The following is an 18,965-nucleotide window of genomic DNA, read 5'->3' as shown; positions in this document are numbered from 1 at the left end:
GCGCTGGCCCTGGCCTTCCTCGGGGCCACTCCACCCCCGCCCACCCGCCGGCCGGCCAGGATTGGCCGAGCGCTGCCCTTAACCGACGTGTTATGTAACGTGTTCTAGGGCTTCGCCCCGCCCACGCCCCTGCGGTTATATAACCCAGGCGTCCCAGCTCGGGCTCCGCCCCCGGGCCAATGGGGACCCGCGCACCCGGCCGCCGCGGCCAATCGCGCGCTGAGGGGGCGGGGTCCGGTCCCGTGGCGCGCGAGGGGCGCGGCGCGACAGTAGCCCGGCACACGGCGGGCCTCGAGACCGCTCGCGGCTGGCGGGGCCGCGGTGGCGGCGAGCGCTCGGCCCCCGCGTCCCGGAACTTTGCGCCGTGGAGCTGCCCCTCGGCCGGCGGGCTTTCTGGGTGCACGCCGGCTTCCAGCACGGCCCGGGGGGAAAGTGGTTACGGCGAGGACCCGGCAGAGGGCCGCGCAGGGGCTCGAGCTGCTCGTGCCGCTTGTCACCTCGTGTTCTCCCCGGGGCTGGACCTCCGCGAGCGGAGAAGCGCGAACTTCTGTGAAATGCCGAGGAGGAAAGTGCCCCTGAGATGAGCGCGACCGGAGGTGGCGGGCTGTGGTGACTGGTCTTCCTGCAGCGCGGTGGCGGGGACCACGATGGGAGGTCCTTCCCTGCCGCCGACTGCAGAGTGAGAAGCCGGCGGCCGGCCGAGGGCTTTGGCGCGCCATGGACCCCCGTGAAGGCCTGGGAGCGCCCGGCGGCGACGCTCGCGAGTCCAGGGGCGCGGGGCGCGGAGGGACGCGGGGCCCGGGGGGCCGGCGGCAGGGAACGCGCGCCGAGAGCGGCCACAGGTGACGCCCCACCCGTGCGCACCCCTGCCGTCTGCTGTCCCTCTGGAGCAGGGACTGGGAGGGCAGGACTCGGGCCCTTTTGATCTTGAGTTCTTAACCCCGGGAGAAAGTGCGGGGAGAGATCAGGGCGAAGGGATCTGGGATGCCGCAGGCGGTGACTAGAGTACAGCAGAGCTGCAGAGTGTCCCAGAGGTCCCCTGAGGTCGGGCCAGGTGGGAAATAGGAGTGGAGAGTGACGTCTTCTGTCTCTTTGCCCGCAATCCCAGCATCTCGGGAGGTTGAGGCAGGATGGCGAGTTTGAGGCCAGCCCTGGAAACTCAGACCCTGTCTCAGAGAGGACTGGGTATGTGCTCCAGGGCGAAGCGTGCCTGGGTTCAATCCCCAGTGCCAAAAGGAAAAGAAAAAAAAAAAAAAAGCATAAACAAATGAAAGAGTCGCTGTTCACAGTGACCCTGGAAAGTAATTTGTTGTCCCTGCATGTACAACATTGTTATTTCTCATTTTTTTAATATCTATTTTTTTAGTTGTAGTTGGACACAATACCTTTATTTTATTTATTTTTATGTGGTGCTGAGGATCGAGCCCAGGGCCTCGCACGTGCTAGGCGAATGCTCTACCGCTGAGCCACAACCCCAGCCCCTATTTCTCATTTTTTATCTTCCAGGGAACAAGATCGAAACAGAGTTTCAGAAGAACTTCTAATGGTTGTCCAAGAAATGAAAAAATACTTCCCAGCGGAGAGACGCAGTAAACCAAGCACCCTAGACGCCCTCAACTATGCGCTTCGCTGCGTGCGCAGTGTGCAAGGTAAACCGCTGCGGAGGATGTGCAGGCGCAGGTGTACCTTGGCCGTGAACAGGAGTCTTAGCTTTCTGTGTAAAATGTCTTGAGCACATCTAAGACTGATTTCATTAGTGTCTTAACTTTTCAAATTTGAAAGACCAGGAGAACTTATTTGGCTAACAGTTTAGTAGTATTATGCAATACTTTGCTGATCTGTTGCAAGAGAGAATTTAGGATAAGTACATTTTGAAAACTAACTTTTTAAACGTTGTCTCCTGTGGAGGTCACATGAGAAAACACATTTGACTAAATACAATTTACCTTTTCCCGTCCTACCCATGCTTTGAAAATGCAGTCATGATATGCTAAGAATTTGCCAAATTAAAAACGAACAATTTTAAACACTTTTTCCTTTTTCTTTCTGACTTTTCTCCTCAGGGGATTTCATACAATCATATTCTCTTCAGCACAAAACTCTGTGCTTCATCTATAACCTGTAGCTTCAGAATGCTGAAGTAATGTTCTCACCATAAAAATTGCCTGTGTCTGAAGCTTTTTTAACTTGTTTTAGTATATTAAATGTATCTTGCTTCTTATGACCTAGAACAGGCGGAGTCATAAAATTCACAATTGTAAGTTTGCATAATTGTGAATATTTTAGATATAAGCAGAATGCGACTTGATTTGAGGGAAATGCTCTTAAGGTGTTCTTTTCCTAATAAGCCTGCTTAGTAATGCTAAATGTGATTTCCTGAAGATACCATTGTCACTGGACTGTTTATTTCCCTGTGTTTCTTAGCAAACAGTGAATTTTTCCAGATTCACAATCTAAACAGAGCATCTGAGAGGGAAGTGACTGTGTACAGTCTGAAGGAGCTGGCCACTGTTGCTTCTGAACACACTTCTAAGAACACAGTAAGAATTTATGAATGTTCCCACGTCAACCTGGGTGACTTCTCCTAAGAAGCTTCTGTAGTTGTATATTTTTAAAAATATTGAGTGAAAGTTTCAAGAACCACAGTTTGAGGTAAACAGAGGAGAAACTGCTCAAAAGGCATGTGTGGCTTCTCTTGCCAGAGAACATCCAAAAACCGAAGCAGTGTGTTGTGTACTGGGCAGTAGTTTCATTTGTTCACCAGCTGCTTCTATCCCCTTAGCATGCCTGAGTTTTCTTAAATTAAGAGGAAAAATGGAAGCTAATCCAAAATAAGGGCAAGGGTTAAAAAAAGGAGAATAGAAGAAATCAGTGGAGTAGACAAAGGGGAATGAAGTGACGGCACAGGGAAGGGGTAGGGAAAGACAGCGGAATGAAACTGACCTAACTTTCCTAGGTACAAATATGAACATACCACCATCATGTACATCCATAAGACACTAACTTAAAAAAAAAAAAATAGCCAGATGCGGTGGCACACGCCTGTAATACCAACAACTCAGGAGACTGAGGCAGGAGGATGGCAAGTTCAAAGCCAGCCTCAGCAATGGTGAGGCCCTAAGCAACTCAGTGAGACTGTCTCTAAATACAATACAAAAAAGGGCTGGGGATGTAGCCCAGTGGTCAAGTGCTCCTGAGTTCAATCCCCAGTATAGATCAGTAAAGGGGAAGGAAGAGAGGAGGGGAAAGGGGAAGTACTAGGGAATTAAGTAGAACAAATTATATTCCAGGTTTTTATAATTATGTCAAAATGAATCCTATAGACTACAAAGAACCAATGAAAAAAGTCATACAGAGAGAACGCTTTTTAAAAAAGAGGAAAAATAATAATGCCGCAGAGTAACTTCCTACTTTTTATTCTCATCTCCAGATTATTAATTTCTATTTGTATCATTCTTAGGTTCAATATCTACTACTTCAGGTTATTACATTGGGTTTTATAGAACAGATGAGTTGAGATGCTCTCATTTTTTGTGAAATTTTGGAAGATAATTTTTTTTTTTGTCTTATTGACAGGGAAATAGGCCTCACATTTTGTTGATAGAATGATTACTTAATTTTATATTTAGACTTCAACATACTTGTAACTTAACGATTTTGTAACATTGTAAAATAAGCTCATATAAAAATAATTAAAAAGCTACTTTTTTGTAATAGAGCTTATTTTACCAACTAGTATGTGCATAATACTGTAGCAGGATATGTGAAGCTTTAAAAAAAAAAAAAGTTTAAGAAAACATTTTCCCTCTAAGATCTTTAAAATAAAGCTAAAGAGGAAAACATGATACTACAAATGGTGGCTGATCATAAACAAATCCTAATTGTGTCTAATGGATAATCAGAGCAGAGGTGCTGGGTGAGGCGTCTTCAGGGATACTTCCTGGGGGAGGCACAGAACTTGCTGAGAAGGCAGCAAATTCCCTGGGTGTGAGGCATGGTTTCTGAAGAAGGACTCAGAAGCTTTTGTGCCACATGTATTTTGAGTCTGTGTAGAAGGAGCCAGTGTATTTTTTGGCATAGAAATCAAACCTTCAGCAGGTGAATTGCAGATTTTGTGATATTTTCTAAGAGGAATGCTGAAAGAAACTATTTTTAGCATTGTCTTGCCTTTTCAGGATTTGTATATGTTTTAGGTTATTGATTATAGTAGAAATCTAGAAGAAACTTTCCTTTCTGGGGGTATTTCCCATAAGTATCATAACATTTGCGTTTGTCTTAAATGGTTTCTCATAGGATACCTTTGTGGCCGTGTTTTCGTTTCTTTCTGGAAGGTTACTGCACATATCTGAGCAGGCTGCTTTGATCCTGAATTGTAAGAAAGATTTCTTGAAGTCCTCTCACTTTGTTGACCTGCTTGCCCCTCAAGACGTGAGGGTGTTTTACACACACACTGCCCGAGGTCAGCTTCCTTTCTGGAGCAGCTGGACCCAAAGAGGTAATGGGACCAATGTTGGGATGTGTATCATGCCCCAAGATCAGTTTCATTTTTACAAAAATAGTGCAGAAATTAATGCATTACTTAGAATATGTGAACTATATAGTTTGTCTTATTTCTTTTCTTAAAATGTCAAAATATGATGAAACAGCTTTTGGGGGGTGGGGCACGTATCGGGAATTGAACTCGGGGACACTCAACCACTGAGCACATCACCAGCCTTGTTTTCTTTAGAAACAGGGTCTACACTGAGTTGTCTAGCGCTTTGCTTTTTGCTGAGGCTGGCTTTCAACTTGCGATCCTCTTGTCTCAGCCTCCTGAGCCACTGAGATTACAAGCTGAAACAGCATTTTAAATGTTTCTAATAACACAAAGACCCAAGAAGTTGGTTTTCATTTAGTCAAGTTAGTTTCATAGATTATATATATATATATTTTTTTTTTAAACAGGTTTTTTTAAAGAAAGAGAGAGAATTTTTTAATATTTATTATTTAGTTTTTGGTGGACACAACATCTTTGTATGTGGTGGTGCTGAGGATCGAACCCGGGCCGCACGCATGCCAGGCGAGCGCGCTACCGCTTGAGCCACATCCCCAGCCCCATAGATTATATATTAAAATATGATTTGATTACCAGCATACTATACAACAGTTTAGTTGCTACAAAACCTGTTTCCTTTAATAAAATTAAATGTTTTTCCTCTATGTTGATTTCATGATTTCCTTATCTAATGGATTTTACTTTAGAGATAAAACTGATAGCTCCCTTTTCCAGTTTTTCTTGCTTCCTCCTAAAAGTTTATGAATCTCATTACTTTCTTTTTTGAAATGCTTGTCTATCTGAACCGGGGATGTGTAGTCAGTTTTCCTTGTGACATTCAGTCCTGTGTGATCTTTAAATAATTCCTTTATTTTTTAAATCACTCTTTATAATATTTCATTTCTTTGTGAAGTGTCTCGAAGAGCTTACTCTCTGATTCCAAACCCTTTAATTATTAAAAAAAAATTAAATTTTAAAAATTGTGATTAAAAAATGTATAGCAGCTAGGTGTGATGGTTTATGCCTGTAATTCTAGCTGCTTGGGAGGCTGACACAGGTGAGTTAAACGCCAGCTTTAGCAACTTGGGCGCTAAGTTACTTAGCAAGACCCTGTCTCTAAATAAAATATTTTTTTTAAAAAAAAGTCTGGGGATGTGGTTCAGTGGCTAAGTGTCCCTGGGTTCAAGGTTCAAACCCCAGTACCAAAAAGAAAATAGAAAGAAAAAAAAAAAAAAAAACCAACAAAACTATAGCATTAAATTTGCCTTCTTAAATCAATTTTAAGTGTATAGACCAGTAATGTGAAATATATTTGCACTGTGTGAAACAGAACTATTTCATCTTTGTCAGTTAATATATATCTTTTCTGATTTTTTTAATCCAGTTCTTGGCCCAACGAAGAAAGGCCTTGCTTCTTTTTCCAGTTGTCACCTTTCTGCCATTTTTTTTTAAGTTGGACACTATGCTTTTATTTTACTTTATTTTTATGTGGTGCTGAGGATCGAACTCAGGGCCTTGCACATGCTAGGCGAGTGCTCTACCGCTGAGCCACAGCCTCAGCCCCTCTGCCATCTTTTTTGAATATTTCTTCATAAGCTCTAGAAAACATGCCTAGCAGTCTTGCCTCCTAGCTCCATCATTTCTCCTTTTTGCATCTTTCAAAAGCATTGATTGCCTTTCTCTTCCTCATTCCTAATACACATTTTCATCTTTAAATATCCGTGTTTGTTTCTTTCCCCTCATTAGTCATTTTTTCATAAACATCTATTCAGCAGTCACTGTGGACCAGGGACAATTCTAGATGCTGGGGTCCAGCTAGGAACAGGACAGACACTCCAGAGTATTCTCTAGCTCCTGCACATTTTCCCTTCAGCACTGACGTGTGGTCCCTGTCCTGTCTTTTCAGCCTGATCATCTTTGTTGATTGAGACACGCTTCTTCCATGTAAAAAACAGTGTCTCCTGCAATTTTTGTCTTTGGTACCTCAAATTGACTTGTGCCATCATGATCTTATGCACATTATATTTCTTCCTGTGAATCTCAAGGATTCAAACTCATACTGAGAACAGTTGCTGAGCCCTACAACTGGATGGGCCCATGTTACCGCCTTCAGAACATAAGAGGACATAGGAAGTGATGTAGCCAGCTGTGGGCAGCCTTTGGTTTTGCATCAGAACATGTTTCTTCTTAAAACTCGTTCTGTATACCTCTCAGAAGGATCTGATTGCTATTTACTGCGAACACACTTCCAGAAACAAGAATTCACACTTGTAGCCTGGGTGTCTAATGCTTCATGGGCTCTGCCCACTGAGATTGCATATTCTGGCTCCCAGGATTCTGGAACTTGAGGTGAACACAGTTGGGTTCAGGAGCCTCGTGCAGTGTGTGATTGGTGAGCAAGTTCACATCACAGTAGAGGCTGATCCCCGATTCTCCTACAGTCCTCTCCGTGGAAGCAGAGATCAGCCTGATTCAGTATTTTGGTTCTTTGGGTTGTCACCATTTATGCTACCATCAGTTGTTTTATTTTGTTGGTTTTGTTTTTTAACTTCTCAAAGCTTTCCATGTTTTACTGCAGTGCACAAATGCCCCAAAAATATTTCCAGGGAGTTCTACCAGAGGAAATACAAATAGCAAACATTTGGGTAAAGGTTCAACCCCCTCATTTGACCCTAAGATAAGCAAATTTGTTTCCAAATTGTAACCTTGTAAGTTAGTAGTCACTAAATTGACACAAACTGTTGGCATGAAGATCATGAGAAAGTATTACTGAGAGAAAGCATTAGTGACACTGTAAATCCATATAGTCTCTAGAAATTAATTTCAGAATACATGAGATGGCGCTGGGATTGTAGCTCAGTGGTAGAGCACTTGGCTAGCATTTGTGAGGCACTGAGTTCAATCCACAGCCCCACATAAAAATAAATAAATAAAGTAAAGGTATTGTGTCCATCTACAACTAAAAAATATGTATTTTTTTAAAAAGAGTACCTGAGAGTTGTGAAATGAACACATCATTTAACCTAGAACACAACTTTCAGAAACTTATCCAAGGAAAGAATTTAAAGTGAAGGGGGAAAAGTCAAAGAAATGTATATTTCATAGAGCTAAATGCTGAAACTGTTCTAAATTTCCAAGTATTGAGAACTGTCCAGACTATTACCACCAAAATAATGGTGTCAAAGGACGACTGTGGTGGCATTTGAAGTAGCGAATGTGGGCAGGCATGCAGCAATCACTAAGTCAGGTGCCCCCACTTGTCTGCCTGAGGGTTGCTGGGATAATACAAGGCCCTTCAGCCCAGGGAAAAGAGCCCTCTCTCAGTCAAAAGCTCATCTCTTTTTAAAAATAATCCTCAGTTGTTGGCTGGCAATAGTGTGAGACTGCTCATCTGAGGAGTGTGGCCCTTGGGATGAGAAACTGACGCTTTATCTCTGTTTCCAGCATCGCAGTACGAATATGCTCCAGTGAAGCCCTTCTTCTGCAGGATCCGGTAAGTGGACAGGCTGGGGAGGCCAGAATGCACCTGATGCTCTGGTTTGTATTTAGCACTTATTTTGGTTCTTTTATATTAAGCCAGATTCTGTTGTAGATTAAAAAAAAAAATAGATGTGGTTGCCATGAGGAATTTGCATTTGTATTAAAAAGAGACATGCTCAGGAATAAACAAGACAGTAATGCAGTGGGCAAAGTCAGAAAGCTAACTATCCACCCCAGTGGCATGTGGGGGTCAGTGGGTAGGAAGAACATTTTTTGTTTTTTAAATATTTATTTTTCAGTTGTAGTTGGACACAGTACCTTTATTATATTTATTTATTTATGCTTATGTGGTGCTGAGGATCGAACCCAGAGCCTCACACCTGCTAGGTGAGCGCTCCTCCCCTGAGCCACAACCCCAGCCACAGGAAGAACGTTTTGAAATGACCATTATTTAGTGCACTTTTTGGTCTGCTTTTTATCTTTTAGTCACATTTAAAAATTTTTTTCTCTACTCAGCTGTACTTGAATTTTTAAATTTTTGAAGTTTTTTCTCCATCCCCCTCCCCCATGGGGCTAGGGATTGAACCTAGGGACACTCTACCATTGAATACATCCTCAACCCTTTTTATTTTTTGAGATAGGAGCTCACTAAGTTGCAGAGGCTGGCCTCAAACTTACAATTCTCCTGTCTCAGCCTCCCAAGTCTCTGCTGCACCACTATACCCCATTTAAATAGCTTTAAGAAAGCAAGGTATTTATACTTGTGAGAAGGATTTAAAAAATCCAGAGATGGTGAACTAGAAGAAAATAGACCATAAGATTAATGGTAGTTTATTTCTTACAGACTTTACTTTCATAATAAAAAGGGAAAATATTTTAAGATGGCATCGTGATTAAAGCTATAACTGCTGTAGATAGTTAGAGAGAAACCCATGTAATTGGTTAATGATATCACCCATGGATTTGGGGGCCTGCGCTGGTAGGATCTGAATGCAAGGAGGGGTGAGCCTAGGAAGGGCAAGCAGGGAGGCCTATGCTGCTGCCCACCAACAGCCCAGGCCCCCAGGAAATACCCTGTGGGTTCATCAGCTTAATGACTGTGTTTAGGTTCAACTTCTGAGCAGGCATGATTATAGTACTGGGGTCAAAACGCTTGCCCTTGTGTACTTGAGTTCTGTAGTGGGGACCAATAACATGTAAATGTGTGTGTCCCTGGCAGTAAATTCTTTATAGAGACTAACTCAGCAGAAGGGAGTTCTGGGAAGTGAAGAGATTGCCCTTGTATTTCAGGCTTCCTTGGTCCATTTTCTGTTGCTATTTAGAGTACCTGAGGCTGGAAAATTTATAAAGGAGAAAGGTTTATTTGTGTCCAAGTTCTGAAGTCCAGAGCATGACACCAGCATCTGCTGGGCCTCTGGTAAGGGCCTCATGATGCAGGCAGGCTGGCATGTGCCAAGAGAAGGGGCCAGGGAACCAGATGGCAGATCAACCCACTCTCACTGAAACTGCCCACTCCCACAGGAACGACACCGACCCTTCCTGGGGGTGGTCCCATGACCCTAAACCCCTTGAAGCCCCGCTACCTCTCAGTACCTTGCACTGGCATTTAGCACTTTGGTGGTGACAAGCCATACCCAGACGGTGGCAAGAGTAATCAAGGAACTCTCCTTTTAAGAAGCCTGATTGCAGCCAGAGACCGGAGGAGGTGAGGTAGTGAGCCATACGGGAATGGAGGGCCGAGAAGTGTCTGAGGAAGCTGTTCCTGGCAGAGGGTGCAGCCTGGCACCGCCTTGGCGGGGGGCGGGCAGCAGGGAATCTGCCTGGCTGAGGCCAAGGAAGGACCAAGATGCGGGGAGCAGCTTTTGAATGGAGTAAGTTTTGTTCAGGGTCATCACTTATTTCAAAAACCTTTTACTTTGGGAGTTTTCTAACATAACAGAAAAGTAGAGAATCAATATATAATCACCCAACTTTAATAACCTTAACCCGTGACCAGTGTACTATCACCAATTCCTCGGCTCCTCTTCCCCAAGTTATTTTGGAGCAAATCTCAGCTATCGTGTTATTTCCTCAAAGGTTTTTTCAGAATGTTTGTTCCCGTTCATCTTTGTGATGCTCAAATTGCCCATTTCAGCAGTAGGAAACCCTTCAGGGTGGTTCCTGTGCCCTTGAGAGGGTGCCCGTGAGGTCACCCTCCTTTCTTTCAGGCATGTGATGTCCCAGAGTTGCAGTCAGTCATTTCCCTGGGAATCCCCAGTTCCTGTGGGAAGTGGCATGAAAGCTCTGGAGACTGGCTCTGGGTAGTAGGCATGGCTGCTACAGGGTTTTCACTGCTCCAGGAATTTCAGTGCACAGAGCCAGACAGCTTTGGGTTTTGGAAAGGAAGCATAATTTACATTACCAAGGGTTGTGTTGGCTGCTGTGTTGGCGGTACTGTGAAGGGGCAGAGGCAGGGAGAGTGGTGCAAGGCTGCCTGTCCGTAGTGCCAGGCCAGCATGGCAGTGCACAGCAGCCTTCGTGTGGGATTATTGCCAGGATTTACAAAAGGATTCAATTTGGGGTGTGAGGTGAAAAGGGGGCAAGGATGACAGCAGAGTTTTCAGCTGGAGTTACTTACTGAGGTGGAGGAAGTTGTAGGAGAATCAGCTTCCTGGAGAGAGGCAGGAAGGCAAGTTAAGTTTGAGATCTGAGCTGAGACATGAGTCTAGTTCAAGGGAAGTGTCCAGCCCAGAGGTGGGTCCTAGGTCATCAGCATGTCAGTGGCATGAGAACCCTTGGGCTGAGGAGCCTGGGAAGCCCATCGTGGAACGGAGGGAAGAGTAGGAGGGAATCCAGGAACCCCTGTGTGGCCACCTGCTGCAGGGCAGGAGGAGGAGGAGGAGCAGGGGTCCTAGGAACAGGGAAGAGAGGGGAGAGCCAGTGGGGAGTGTGTGTTGGGCTCATGTCTGGCAGCACTGAGACCGGCTTGGGATTAGTGTCAGGACCGGGATGGTGTGGAGTAGAGGTGTGGTTAGTACAGTGGAGTGTGGGAGTCGGACCTCGGTCATATGGACTCTTAAGGGATGGTGGCACATCCTAGTGAAAATGTCCCCTGGGCAGCTGGGGTGAAATCCTTGTACTGGTCACTCAGAGCCAGACACCACCCCTATCCCAGATCTTCGTGAGAATCAGGAGGAGGCACATGCTCAAGGCCAGGGCTGGGCAGGGGCTGGATTTCAGACCCGACTTCTCCTTTCCTCCTCAGGCAGCATCTTGAAGGACTAGAGTGCCCGACTGTCCAGCTGAAGCTGTGAGACTAAATTAGTTCTTGGAAAGAAGAAGTGGCAAGGGACAACTGAGAGTTGGCTTTGGGACATGACCACAGAGAACCAGTTCTCTGTTTGGTGGCACTTGAGGTAGACCCATAAGATAGGCCTCCTTATGGCAGAAGTGGAAGAGTCAGCCTGGGCATTTGGGGCACAGAGGTCAGGAGAAAATCATGCAGTGTCTGTTCTGCTTTTAGTCTCATGGTGATATAAGCAGTTCTCCATAAAACCTTTTATTCAATGAATAGTGGACGAGTAGTATTGCCTGGATATTGAAATTTCAAACTAACCTTGCCCTGCTATGGAAAACAAGCTGTTTAAACATCTTAGATTTGATCGTGTCTGTCTGGGAATTCCCCATGGGGCCATTCCCAGAGGGCACCAGGGCCAGCACTAACCACCTTCCATCTCTTCAGTGGAGGTGGAGGCAGAGAGCACGAGAAGCATTACTCCCCGTTCCGGATCATCCCCTATTTGGTTCATGTACATAGCTCTACCCAACCAGAATCAGAACCTTGCTGTCTAACGCTGGTTGAGAAGATTCACTCTGGTTATGAAGGTAAGTCAGGAGGACCTGCCTTTAGATGAGATGCAGAAATGCCAGCAATCAGATAGGAACACAGCGAAGCCTGTTCACTGCAGCCCTAGGGCAGAAAGATGCTTTTTTTTAGGAGTTGGGCTCCTGGACTCTGAGCATACTTGTCAGCTTTTACTGACCTTGACTTCCGGAGCAGCCATCTTCACTGACTGCCTGGCCTCACAATCTTAGCTTGGGACTTCAGACAGATCCATGGTCCTCCAGTCCCTTCTCTGCTGGTGACCCATTCTGTAGGGCTTTTTGATTCTGTCTGTGTGGAATTTGAGCACTGAAACTGATGCATAGAGAGGCCACAGGAGTGAATGCATTTTTTTTTTTTTTTTTTTGTGAGGGGTTGCTGGGGATTGAATCCAGGGCCTTATACTTGCGGGACAAGCACTCTACCAACTGAGCTATACCCCCAGCCCCTGGAATGTATGTTTTTAAAAAACTGTTTTGAAACTTGAGCAAGCAGAGCCATGTTTCTAAACTCACGTGCCAGTGCTCAGGCAGCTCTGGGTGCTGTGGCAGTCACTGCCATTCTGATGTAGCATGCTTGCCTGCACGAACTCACAAACCTGCAGAGCTGTGGTGACAGTAGGGTCAGCCCAAAACTTATTCACACTTGAAAAATAAGACAGGATTCTAATAAAAATAAAAGCTCATTTTACACATTCATGCTTTTTTTTAAAAAATTTTTTTAGTTGTAGATGGACACAATACCTTCATTTTACTTGTTTATTTTTATGTGGTGCCAGGGATCGAACTCAGTGCCTCATGCATACTAGGCAAGTGCTCTGCCACTGAGCCACAACTCCAGCCCCATCATGCTTAAGAGATACTAAACACTGCAGTACGCCTGGCAGACAACACAGGAAGAACCCAGCTAGCAGGATGATGATGGAGTGGTGCATGTTTTAGTGTCTTCAGTGGCTCCAACTTCTGCCTCCATGTTAGGTTTCTTGCAAAAGAAATCGCACCTGAGCAAATGTGGTGCTATAGATGCTCAGATTGTTCCCTAGTGTATCATCTCTTTGTTTTTTAAATCACATGTTGGAGCAAAACTGACAGTAGTGATTTTTTTTTTTTAATATTTATTTAGTTAGTTGTAGTTGGACACAATACCTTTATTTGGGCCTCGGATGTGCTAGGCGAGCACTCTACCACTGAGCCATACCCCAGCCCGACAGTACTGATTTTATTATGCAAAGACCGTCCATGTACTAAGTAAATTTCAGATACTTTTGTTGTTGAGTTGTCTGCAACCACTAACTATCACTAAACTTTTCATTTACTTCTGCTTTAACCACTAGATTATTTGTGATGAAAACAGGCTATTGAGTGGGCACAGAATTTTTCTTCAAAGTTATCCTTAGTGAATGTCACACTTGGTTTGATTAAGATGTAGTTAATGAAAATTCTTATCATTTGTCTGTAGCTTTGGCTGCTGGAAGGCCTGGACCCCAAGGGAGATTTCCACTATTTCATATAGTGATGTTAGTTCCTTTTTTTTTTTTTTTTAATTTTATTATTAGTTGTTCAAAACATTACATAGTTCTTGACATATCATATTTCATACATATTTCAAATATGTTGGTTCCTTTTTAATATGTTAAGCAGTAGTTAAGTGGATTTAATTAGCCATTGCCTTTAAATGGGTCTTTCTGTTTTCTCCTAGCTCCTCGAATCCCAGTGGATAAAAGAATTTTTACCACAACACACACCCCAGGGTGTGTGTTTCTTGAAATAGATGAAAGGTAAGAATTTCTTTAAATCTATAAGAAATTTGTTCCTGAAAATGTATTAAATATGAGAAAAAGTTTACATCAGGTTTGCATGCTCTTCTACATTGTGAAGCTGCAGTCCATCCCTTTGCCCACAAGATTGTTGTTAGTTAGGTTGGAATTTATTTGTGTTGTCTGATTTTTAACATAAACACTTGATATATTTCTAAAAGTGATTTACAAGAGACCATATTAGATTTCATGATGCTTTAGGTGGCCGGTCAGTCCTTCTTCGCAGAAGCACACAGTGAACCTGGGAGCCAGTTTACCAGTAATACCCATGATGTTGGACACTCAAACTGGTCACTGGCTTCTCTAATCCCAGGCATTCCCAGTGGACAAGTGTTCCTCAAATCAGTTTATGAAGTGGGGGAAAAGTTGTTTTTTTTTTTTTTTTTTTTTTTTTTTTAAGAGAATTTATTTAAAGAATTTTTCTTTATTTTGAATTTAAGTCATTCCTTCTTTCTTTGAGGAGGGTGTTTAGATAGTTTTTGTTATTTAAAGAATAGTAATGGTAGATATTAATAATTGCTTATCACTGATTTTCAATATCTTTATTTGGAAGTATTAAAGATTGATATTATATTTGTAACTGCCATTTTCCCTCACATTTATTTTTGAATTTTAATTATTAAAGAAATTTGAAAATCTGGGAATCCATGCTGTTCCACACATAGTGTAAAGTAAAAATGACAAAAACTTGGGCATAATAATGATAAGTATTAATTTTGATTTTTAAAAAGCTTAACATTTTTTTTTTTTTAAAGAGAGAGAGAATTTTAATATTTATTTTTTAGTTTTCGGCGGACACAACATCTTTGTTTGTATGTGGTGCTAAGGATCGAACCCGGGCCACACAAATGCCAGGCGAGCGCGCTACCGCTTGAGCCTCATCCCCAGCCCCCCCCCCCCCAAAAAAGCTTAACATTTGAAAATGGGTTTATTAATTATAGTTACCCTGAAACCAAACAGTAATTAATGAAATACTTTGTATAATATATTCTGTGTAAAGTTAGAAAATCGAAGGCTAATTCTGTAAATAGCTTGAATTTATTGCATTAGAAAATGTTTTTGGAAATAGTCATGAAGTCAGCTTTTTCTAGGGCAGTTTTACTCTTATCATAACAGTTTTCCCATGAATGTGTTAAGTGTCCTAAAAGTGTTTCTGTGTCTACTTCATATCATCTTTTGTATTTAAGTATTCTTAAGCATGCTATGTTAATCAGCTTTCTGTTACTGTGACAAAATATTCGAGATAATCAACTTGTAAGGAGGAAAGTTTTATTTGGCTCACAGTTTCAGAAGTTTCAGTCCATGGCTGGTTGGCTTCATTGCCTTTGCATCTGTGGCCAGACAGAACATCCCTGCAGGAGCATGGGGTGGAGCAAAGCTGTGGCCAGGAAGCAGAAAGAGAAAGCGCAAGGGGCCAGGGTCCCCAGTAACCTGACTTCCTTCCACTAGACCCTCCACACTGAAGGTCTCAACATGTGCATGGGCCAGGGGCCAAGCCTTTAATGTGGGCTTTTGGAAACATTCAAGATCTAAATTATAACAACACTGTATAAATTTGTAACCTGCTTTATTCATTTAAAATTATCAGCATCTATGTTATGATTTTTTTTTTTTTTTTTTAATGGAAACATAATGGGCATCAGACTCTTTCTGAAGAACTTGCTGGAAACAGATGCCTGGTCTTACCAGGTCTGTCTTCTGGCTCATTCTATGTGTGTTTGTGATGCAGCTTCTCTATTGACACCAACATTTACTGGATCATAAGACCATTTCCCCTCAGTGCAGCCACTTACTTTGTTGCTTTTATAAATCGTTTCATGAGCTTGGCGCAGCGGCGCGCCCGGCGGGTGGGTTGCTGAGGCGGTGGCCCCAGTGCAAGGGGCGCCCCCCATGTGCGCCCGCCATCCCGGAGGTGGGGGTAGCTTGGTGGCTGCGGTGGACCGAGAGGGCCAGCGCGAAAGCTCACTACCCATATAATGGATTTTATAGTTCAGATTGTTTTATTCTGGATTTCATGGTAACAAAACAGGAAGTATACTTAATTTCTCATTTCTACAAGTAGTCATGACTACTGAGAAAACAATTTTTTTAAACTACAGCAGAATTCATCTTGGTACCTTTTATGGAAATCCTGATTTTGTTTTTGATTTTGATAACCTTTTGCTAAAGGTATGAAGAAGCAACTTATCTTGTTAGGCAAATACACATTTATAAGAATGTCTAGATGAGGATCAATCCTTCACACCCGGACCCACTGGCTACTGTTAGGACTGGCTTTGCTCTGTAGTTTGGTATTATTTATGTACCTTCTGGAGTGTGCCCCTCAGACTGATGGAAATGCATCTCTTCCTGCTGTTGTCGGAGAAAATTATGGTAAAGAGTACTATCAAGCCCTCCTACAGGAGCAAGAAGAACATTATCAAACCAGGGCAACCAGTCTGAAACGCCAAATCGCCCAACTAAAACAAGAATTACAAGAAATGAGTGAGAAGATGAAATCATTACAAGAGAGAAAGAATATAGGGGCTAATGGCATAGGCTATCAAGGCAACAAAGAACAAGCACCTAGTGATCTTTTAGAATTTCTTCATTCCCAGATTGACAAAGCTGAAGTTAGCACAGGAGCCAAACTACCCAGTGAGTATGGGGTGATTCCTTTTGAAAGTTTTACTTTAATGAAAGTATTTTAGTTGGAAATGGGTCTCACTCGACATCTTGAAGAAAAGCCGCTTAGAAAAGACAAATGAGATGAATTGACAGACGTTATTGAAGCTGGCTTGGAGGTCATTAATAATCCTGATGAAGATGATGAACAGGAAGATGAGGCGGGTCCCCTGGGATAGAAACTTATATTTAATGAAAATGACTTCATAGAAGGTTATTGTCGCACTGAGAAAGATAAGGGAACACAGTATGAACTCTTTTTTAAGAAAGCAGACCTTATGGAATATAGACGTGTGACCCTCTTCCGCCCTTTTGGACCTCTCATGAAAGTGAAGAGTGAGATGATTGACATTACTAGATCAATTATTAATATCATTGTGCCACTTGCTGAAAGAACTGAAGCATTTGCACAGTTTATGCAGAACTTCAGGGATGTTTGTATTCATCAGGACAAGAGGATTCATCTCACAGTGGTGTATTTTGGTAAAGAAGGTCTCTCTAAAGTCAAGTCTATCCTAGAATCTGTCGCAAGATTGGCTTCTTCCACATGGTGAGGGATATGGCTGTTGGCGGCTCTGGGCTCACATCTTCTCAGCTTTGCCATCAGAGAGGAAAGAGCTTTCTCCCAGCTCTCGTTGAGGAAATCCCAGGAAAGGACATTTTGCCCACTCTTGAGCCAATCACATTGGCCAGGTGGGGTGGGGGTTTTGTGATTGACCCCACTTGAGCCTGGTCCCCACTCCTAGGACATTATGTGGTTGGGCCGGGTAGAGTGAAGGGTATTCTGTGATCAGTGTTTTACTTGGTACTAGGCATGTGGGGTGGCAATGGACAGTTTCCACAAAAGAAGGGAAAGATTTATATGACATAAGATAAGGAGAAGAATATGGACACCCAGAACACTTAGAGTCCAATCCATGCATTATTTGAGCTTTTACTTCCATCTCTCCATTACCCAAGCTATACTGTTGTAGGAGTAATCTTCCTCACATGTTCCTGTTTTTGATTCAACTGTATCCCTAGTGCAGTGGTTCTCTAGCTTTAGTGTCAGAGGCACCTGGAGGGCTTACTGAAACTCAGAGACTTGGTTCCACCCTTGGCCTCTGAGTCAGTGTCTGAGGTGGAACCTGAAAATTTGCATCTAATATGGTGCTAGGGAGTGCTTTGCTGTGGGTTTGAGGGCCTCGGGGTGAGAACCACTGTCCTAGCAGAAAACCTTGCTGACTCCCCCCTTGTTTAGGATACTGACCAAGTTCTTTAACTTTGCATGATAGGTGTACCTCAATCTGAGCCTCCTCTCATTGTTCCCATGTTAGGGTCCCTTTGTTCCCATCTGATTTGTCTGACCTCCAAATGCTTTCTTTCTTACCTCTTTCACTTTTGAGAACAATTATTTGGAATGACCTGTACACTTACCAGTGACTTCAGGATTTTAACCCAGGCATAACTCAAGTTCTGCTTCTAATATCTTCTCTAAGTACTCCATACATAAGCAATCTCTTCCCAGACCTGCTATTCATTTATTCATTCATTCATTTAGCAAATGCATATTGAACTCCTACTCTGTGAGGAGCACTGTGTGCATGGTAATGAACAAAACAAAATCCCTACTCTCATGGAGTCGGGAAGACACTCACACAAACATGTCTGGTGATACTAAGGAAAACAGCCAGGGAAGAGGATGGAAATTAAAGAGTGGGAGATTGGACTACTTCTGAAATGGTATCTGGAAATATCCCCCTGATAAGGAGGCATTTATGCAGAGACCTAAAAGATATCAGAAAAGCTCTCTTTGTGTGTATCATCTATGCCCAGAATTTATTATTATTATTATCATCATCATCATCATCATCATCATATTATCATTATCATCATCATATCATCATATTTTTCCGTGTGTGTATTTCTTATCTCCCCAGTAGGTTTTTAAGATTTTAAGGGTCTGTGGCCACTTGGTAACTGGAAATCTCATACCATACCACCATCATATTTCCTCATATGTGGGAAATTAGTGAATATCTGTCCCTGATGATGGGAAGCTGATGATTTCCTTTCCCTTGTGTGAATATAAAACCAACATAATAAAATATTTGAAGTATAAAAATAAATAAATAAATAAATAAATCGTTTCACGAACATATTTTGCATAAGTTTTTTTCCTATTTAGAACTTAGTAAGGAAGTGTTTTCAGGGACATTTTTGGTGGCTTTGTTGTTGTTGGGTTTTGCTTCTCAGAACTGGGGATGAAACCCAAGGCCTCTCATGCAGGGCAAGCACTCTACCACTGAGCTGCACCCCCAGCTGAGAAGCATTTTTAAAAGTGTGTGAAGTGTACAGTTACTCAATGAGTGTAACCTGCTGCCTTTGTTGTGTCCTCGGTCCAGAGCAGTGCCTTTGCTGGGCTACCTCCCTCAGGATCTGACTGGAACCTCTGTGTTAGCATGCCTGCACCCTGAAGACCGGCCTCTGATGGTCACCATGCACCAGAAAGGTAGGACCTGTTCCTCTGCAGGGGGAGTTTTAACCACTGATTCGTCCAACTTTTCACTTCGTTTCTCTTTGGCCAGTAGCCTTTAACTAGATCGGCAGCAGGTTGAGACCCTAAAGCA

The 18,965-nt window shown here is 43.1% G+C and overlaps 1 protein-coding gene and 1 pseudogene across 19 annotated transcripts in view; both read left to right on the top strand.

Moving 5' to 3' along the window:
- Window positions 1-279: 279 nt before the first annotated feature.
- Window positions 280-18,965, top strand: part of Per3 (period circadian regulator 3) — a 70,430-nt gene continuing 51,744 nt past the window's right edge. For 17 of the 19 annotated variants that reach the window (XM_046424656.1, XM_046424652.1, XM_046424654.1 and 14 more), the window contains exons 1-8: window positions 280-842; window positions 1,507-1,649; window positions 2,425-2,540; window positions 4,294-4,495; window positions 7,979-8,027; window positions 11,736-11,878; window positions 13,575-13,653; window positions 18,741-18,847. In XM_046424656.1, the coding sequence (XP_046280612.1) occupies window positions 718-842; window positions 1,507-1,649; window positions 2,425-2,540; window positions 4,294-4,495; window positions 7,979-8,027; window positions 11,736-11,878; window positions 13,575-13,653; window positions 18,741-18,847 (964 nt within the window). In that variant the 5' untranslated portion in view covers window positions 280-717. Of the gene's footprint in view, window positions 843-1,506; window positions 1,650-2,424; window positions 2,541-4,293; window positions 4,496-7,978; window positions 8,028-9,535; window positions 9,886-11,735; window positions 11,879-13,574; window positions 13,654-18,740; window positions 18,848-18,965 lie in introns of those variants that run through there. The other 2 variants (XM_046424669.2, XM_058572701.1) reach the window with 2 other exon arrangements.
- LOC124079239 (chondroitin sulfate N-acetylgalactosaminyltransferase 2-like) lies at window positions 15,909-18,732 on the top strand (annotated as a pseudogene).

The sequence above is a fragment of the Marmota monax genome, unplaced genomic scaffold, assembly GCF_021218885.2.
Source record: "Marmota monax isolate L192 unplaced genomic scaffold, Marmota_monax_Labrador192_F-V1.1 WCK01_AAM20220418_F8-fsc00080, whole genome shotgun sequence".
In the NCBI taxonomy this organism is placed as follows: domain Eukaryota; kingdom Metazoa; phylum Chordata; class Mammalia; order Rodentia; family Sciuridae; genus Marmota; species Marmota monax.
The sequence above is the reverse complement of the archived record's forward strand: the minus strand, read 5'-3'. Positions and strand labels throughout refer to the sequence as shown.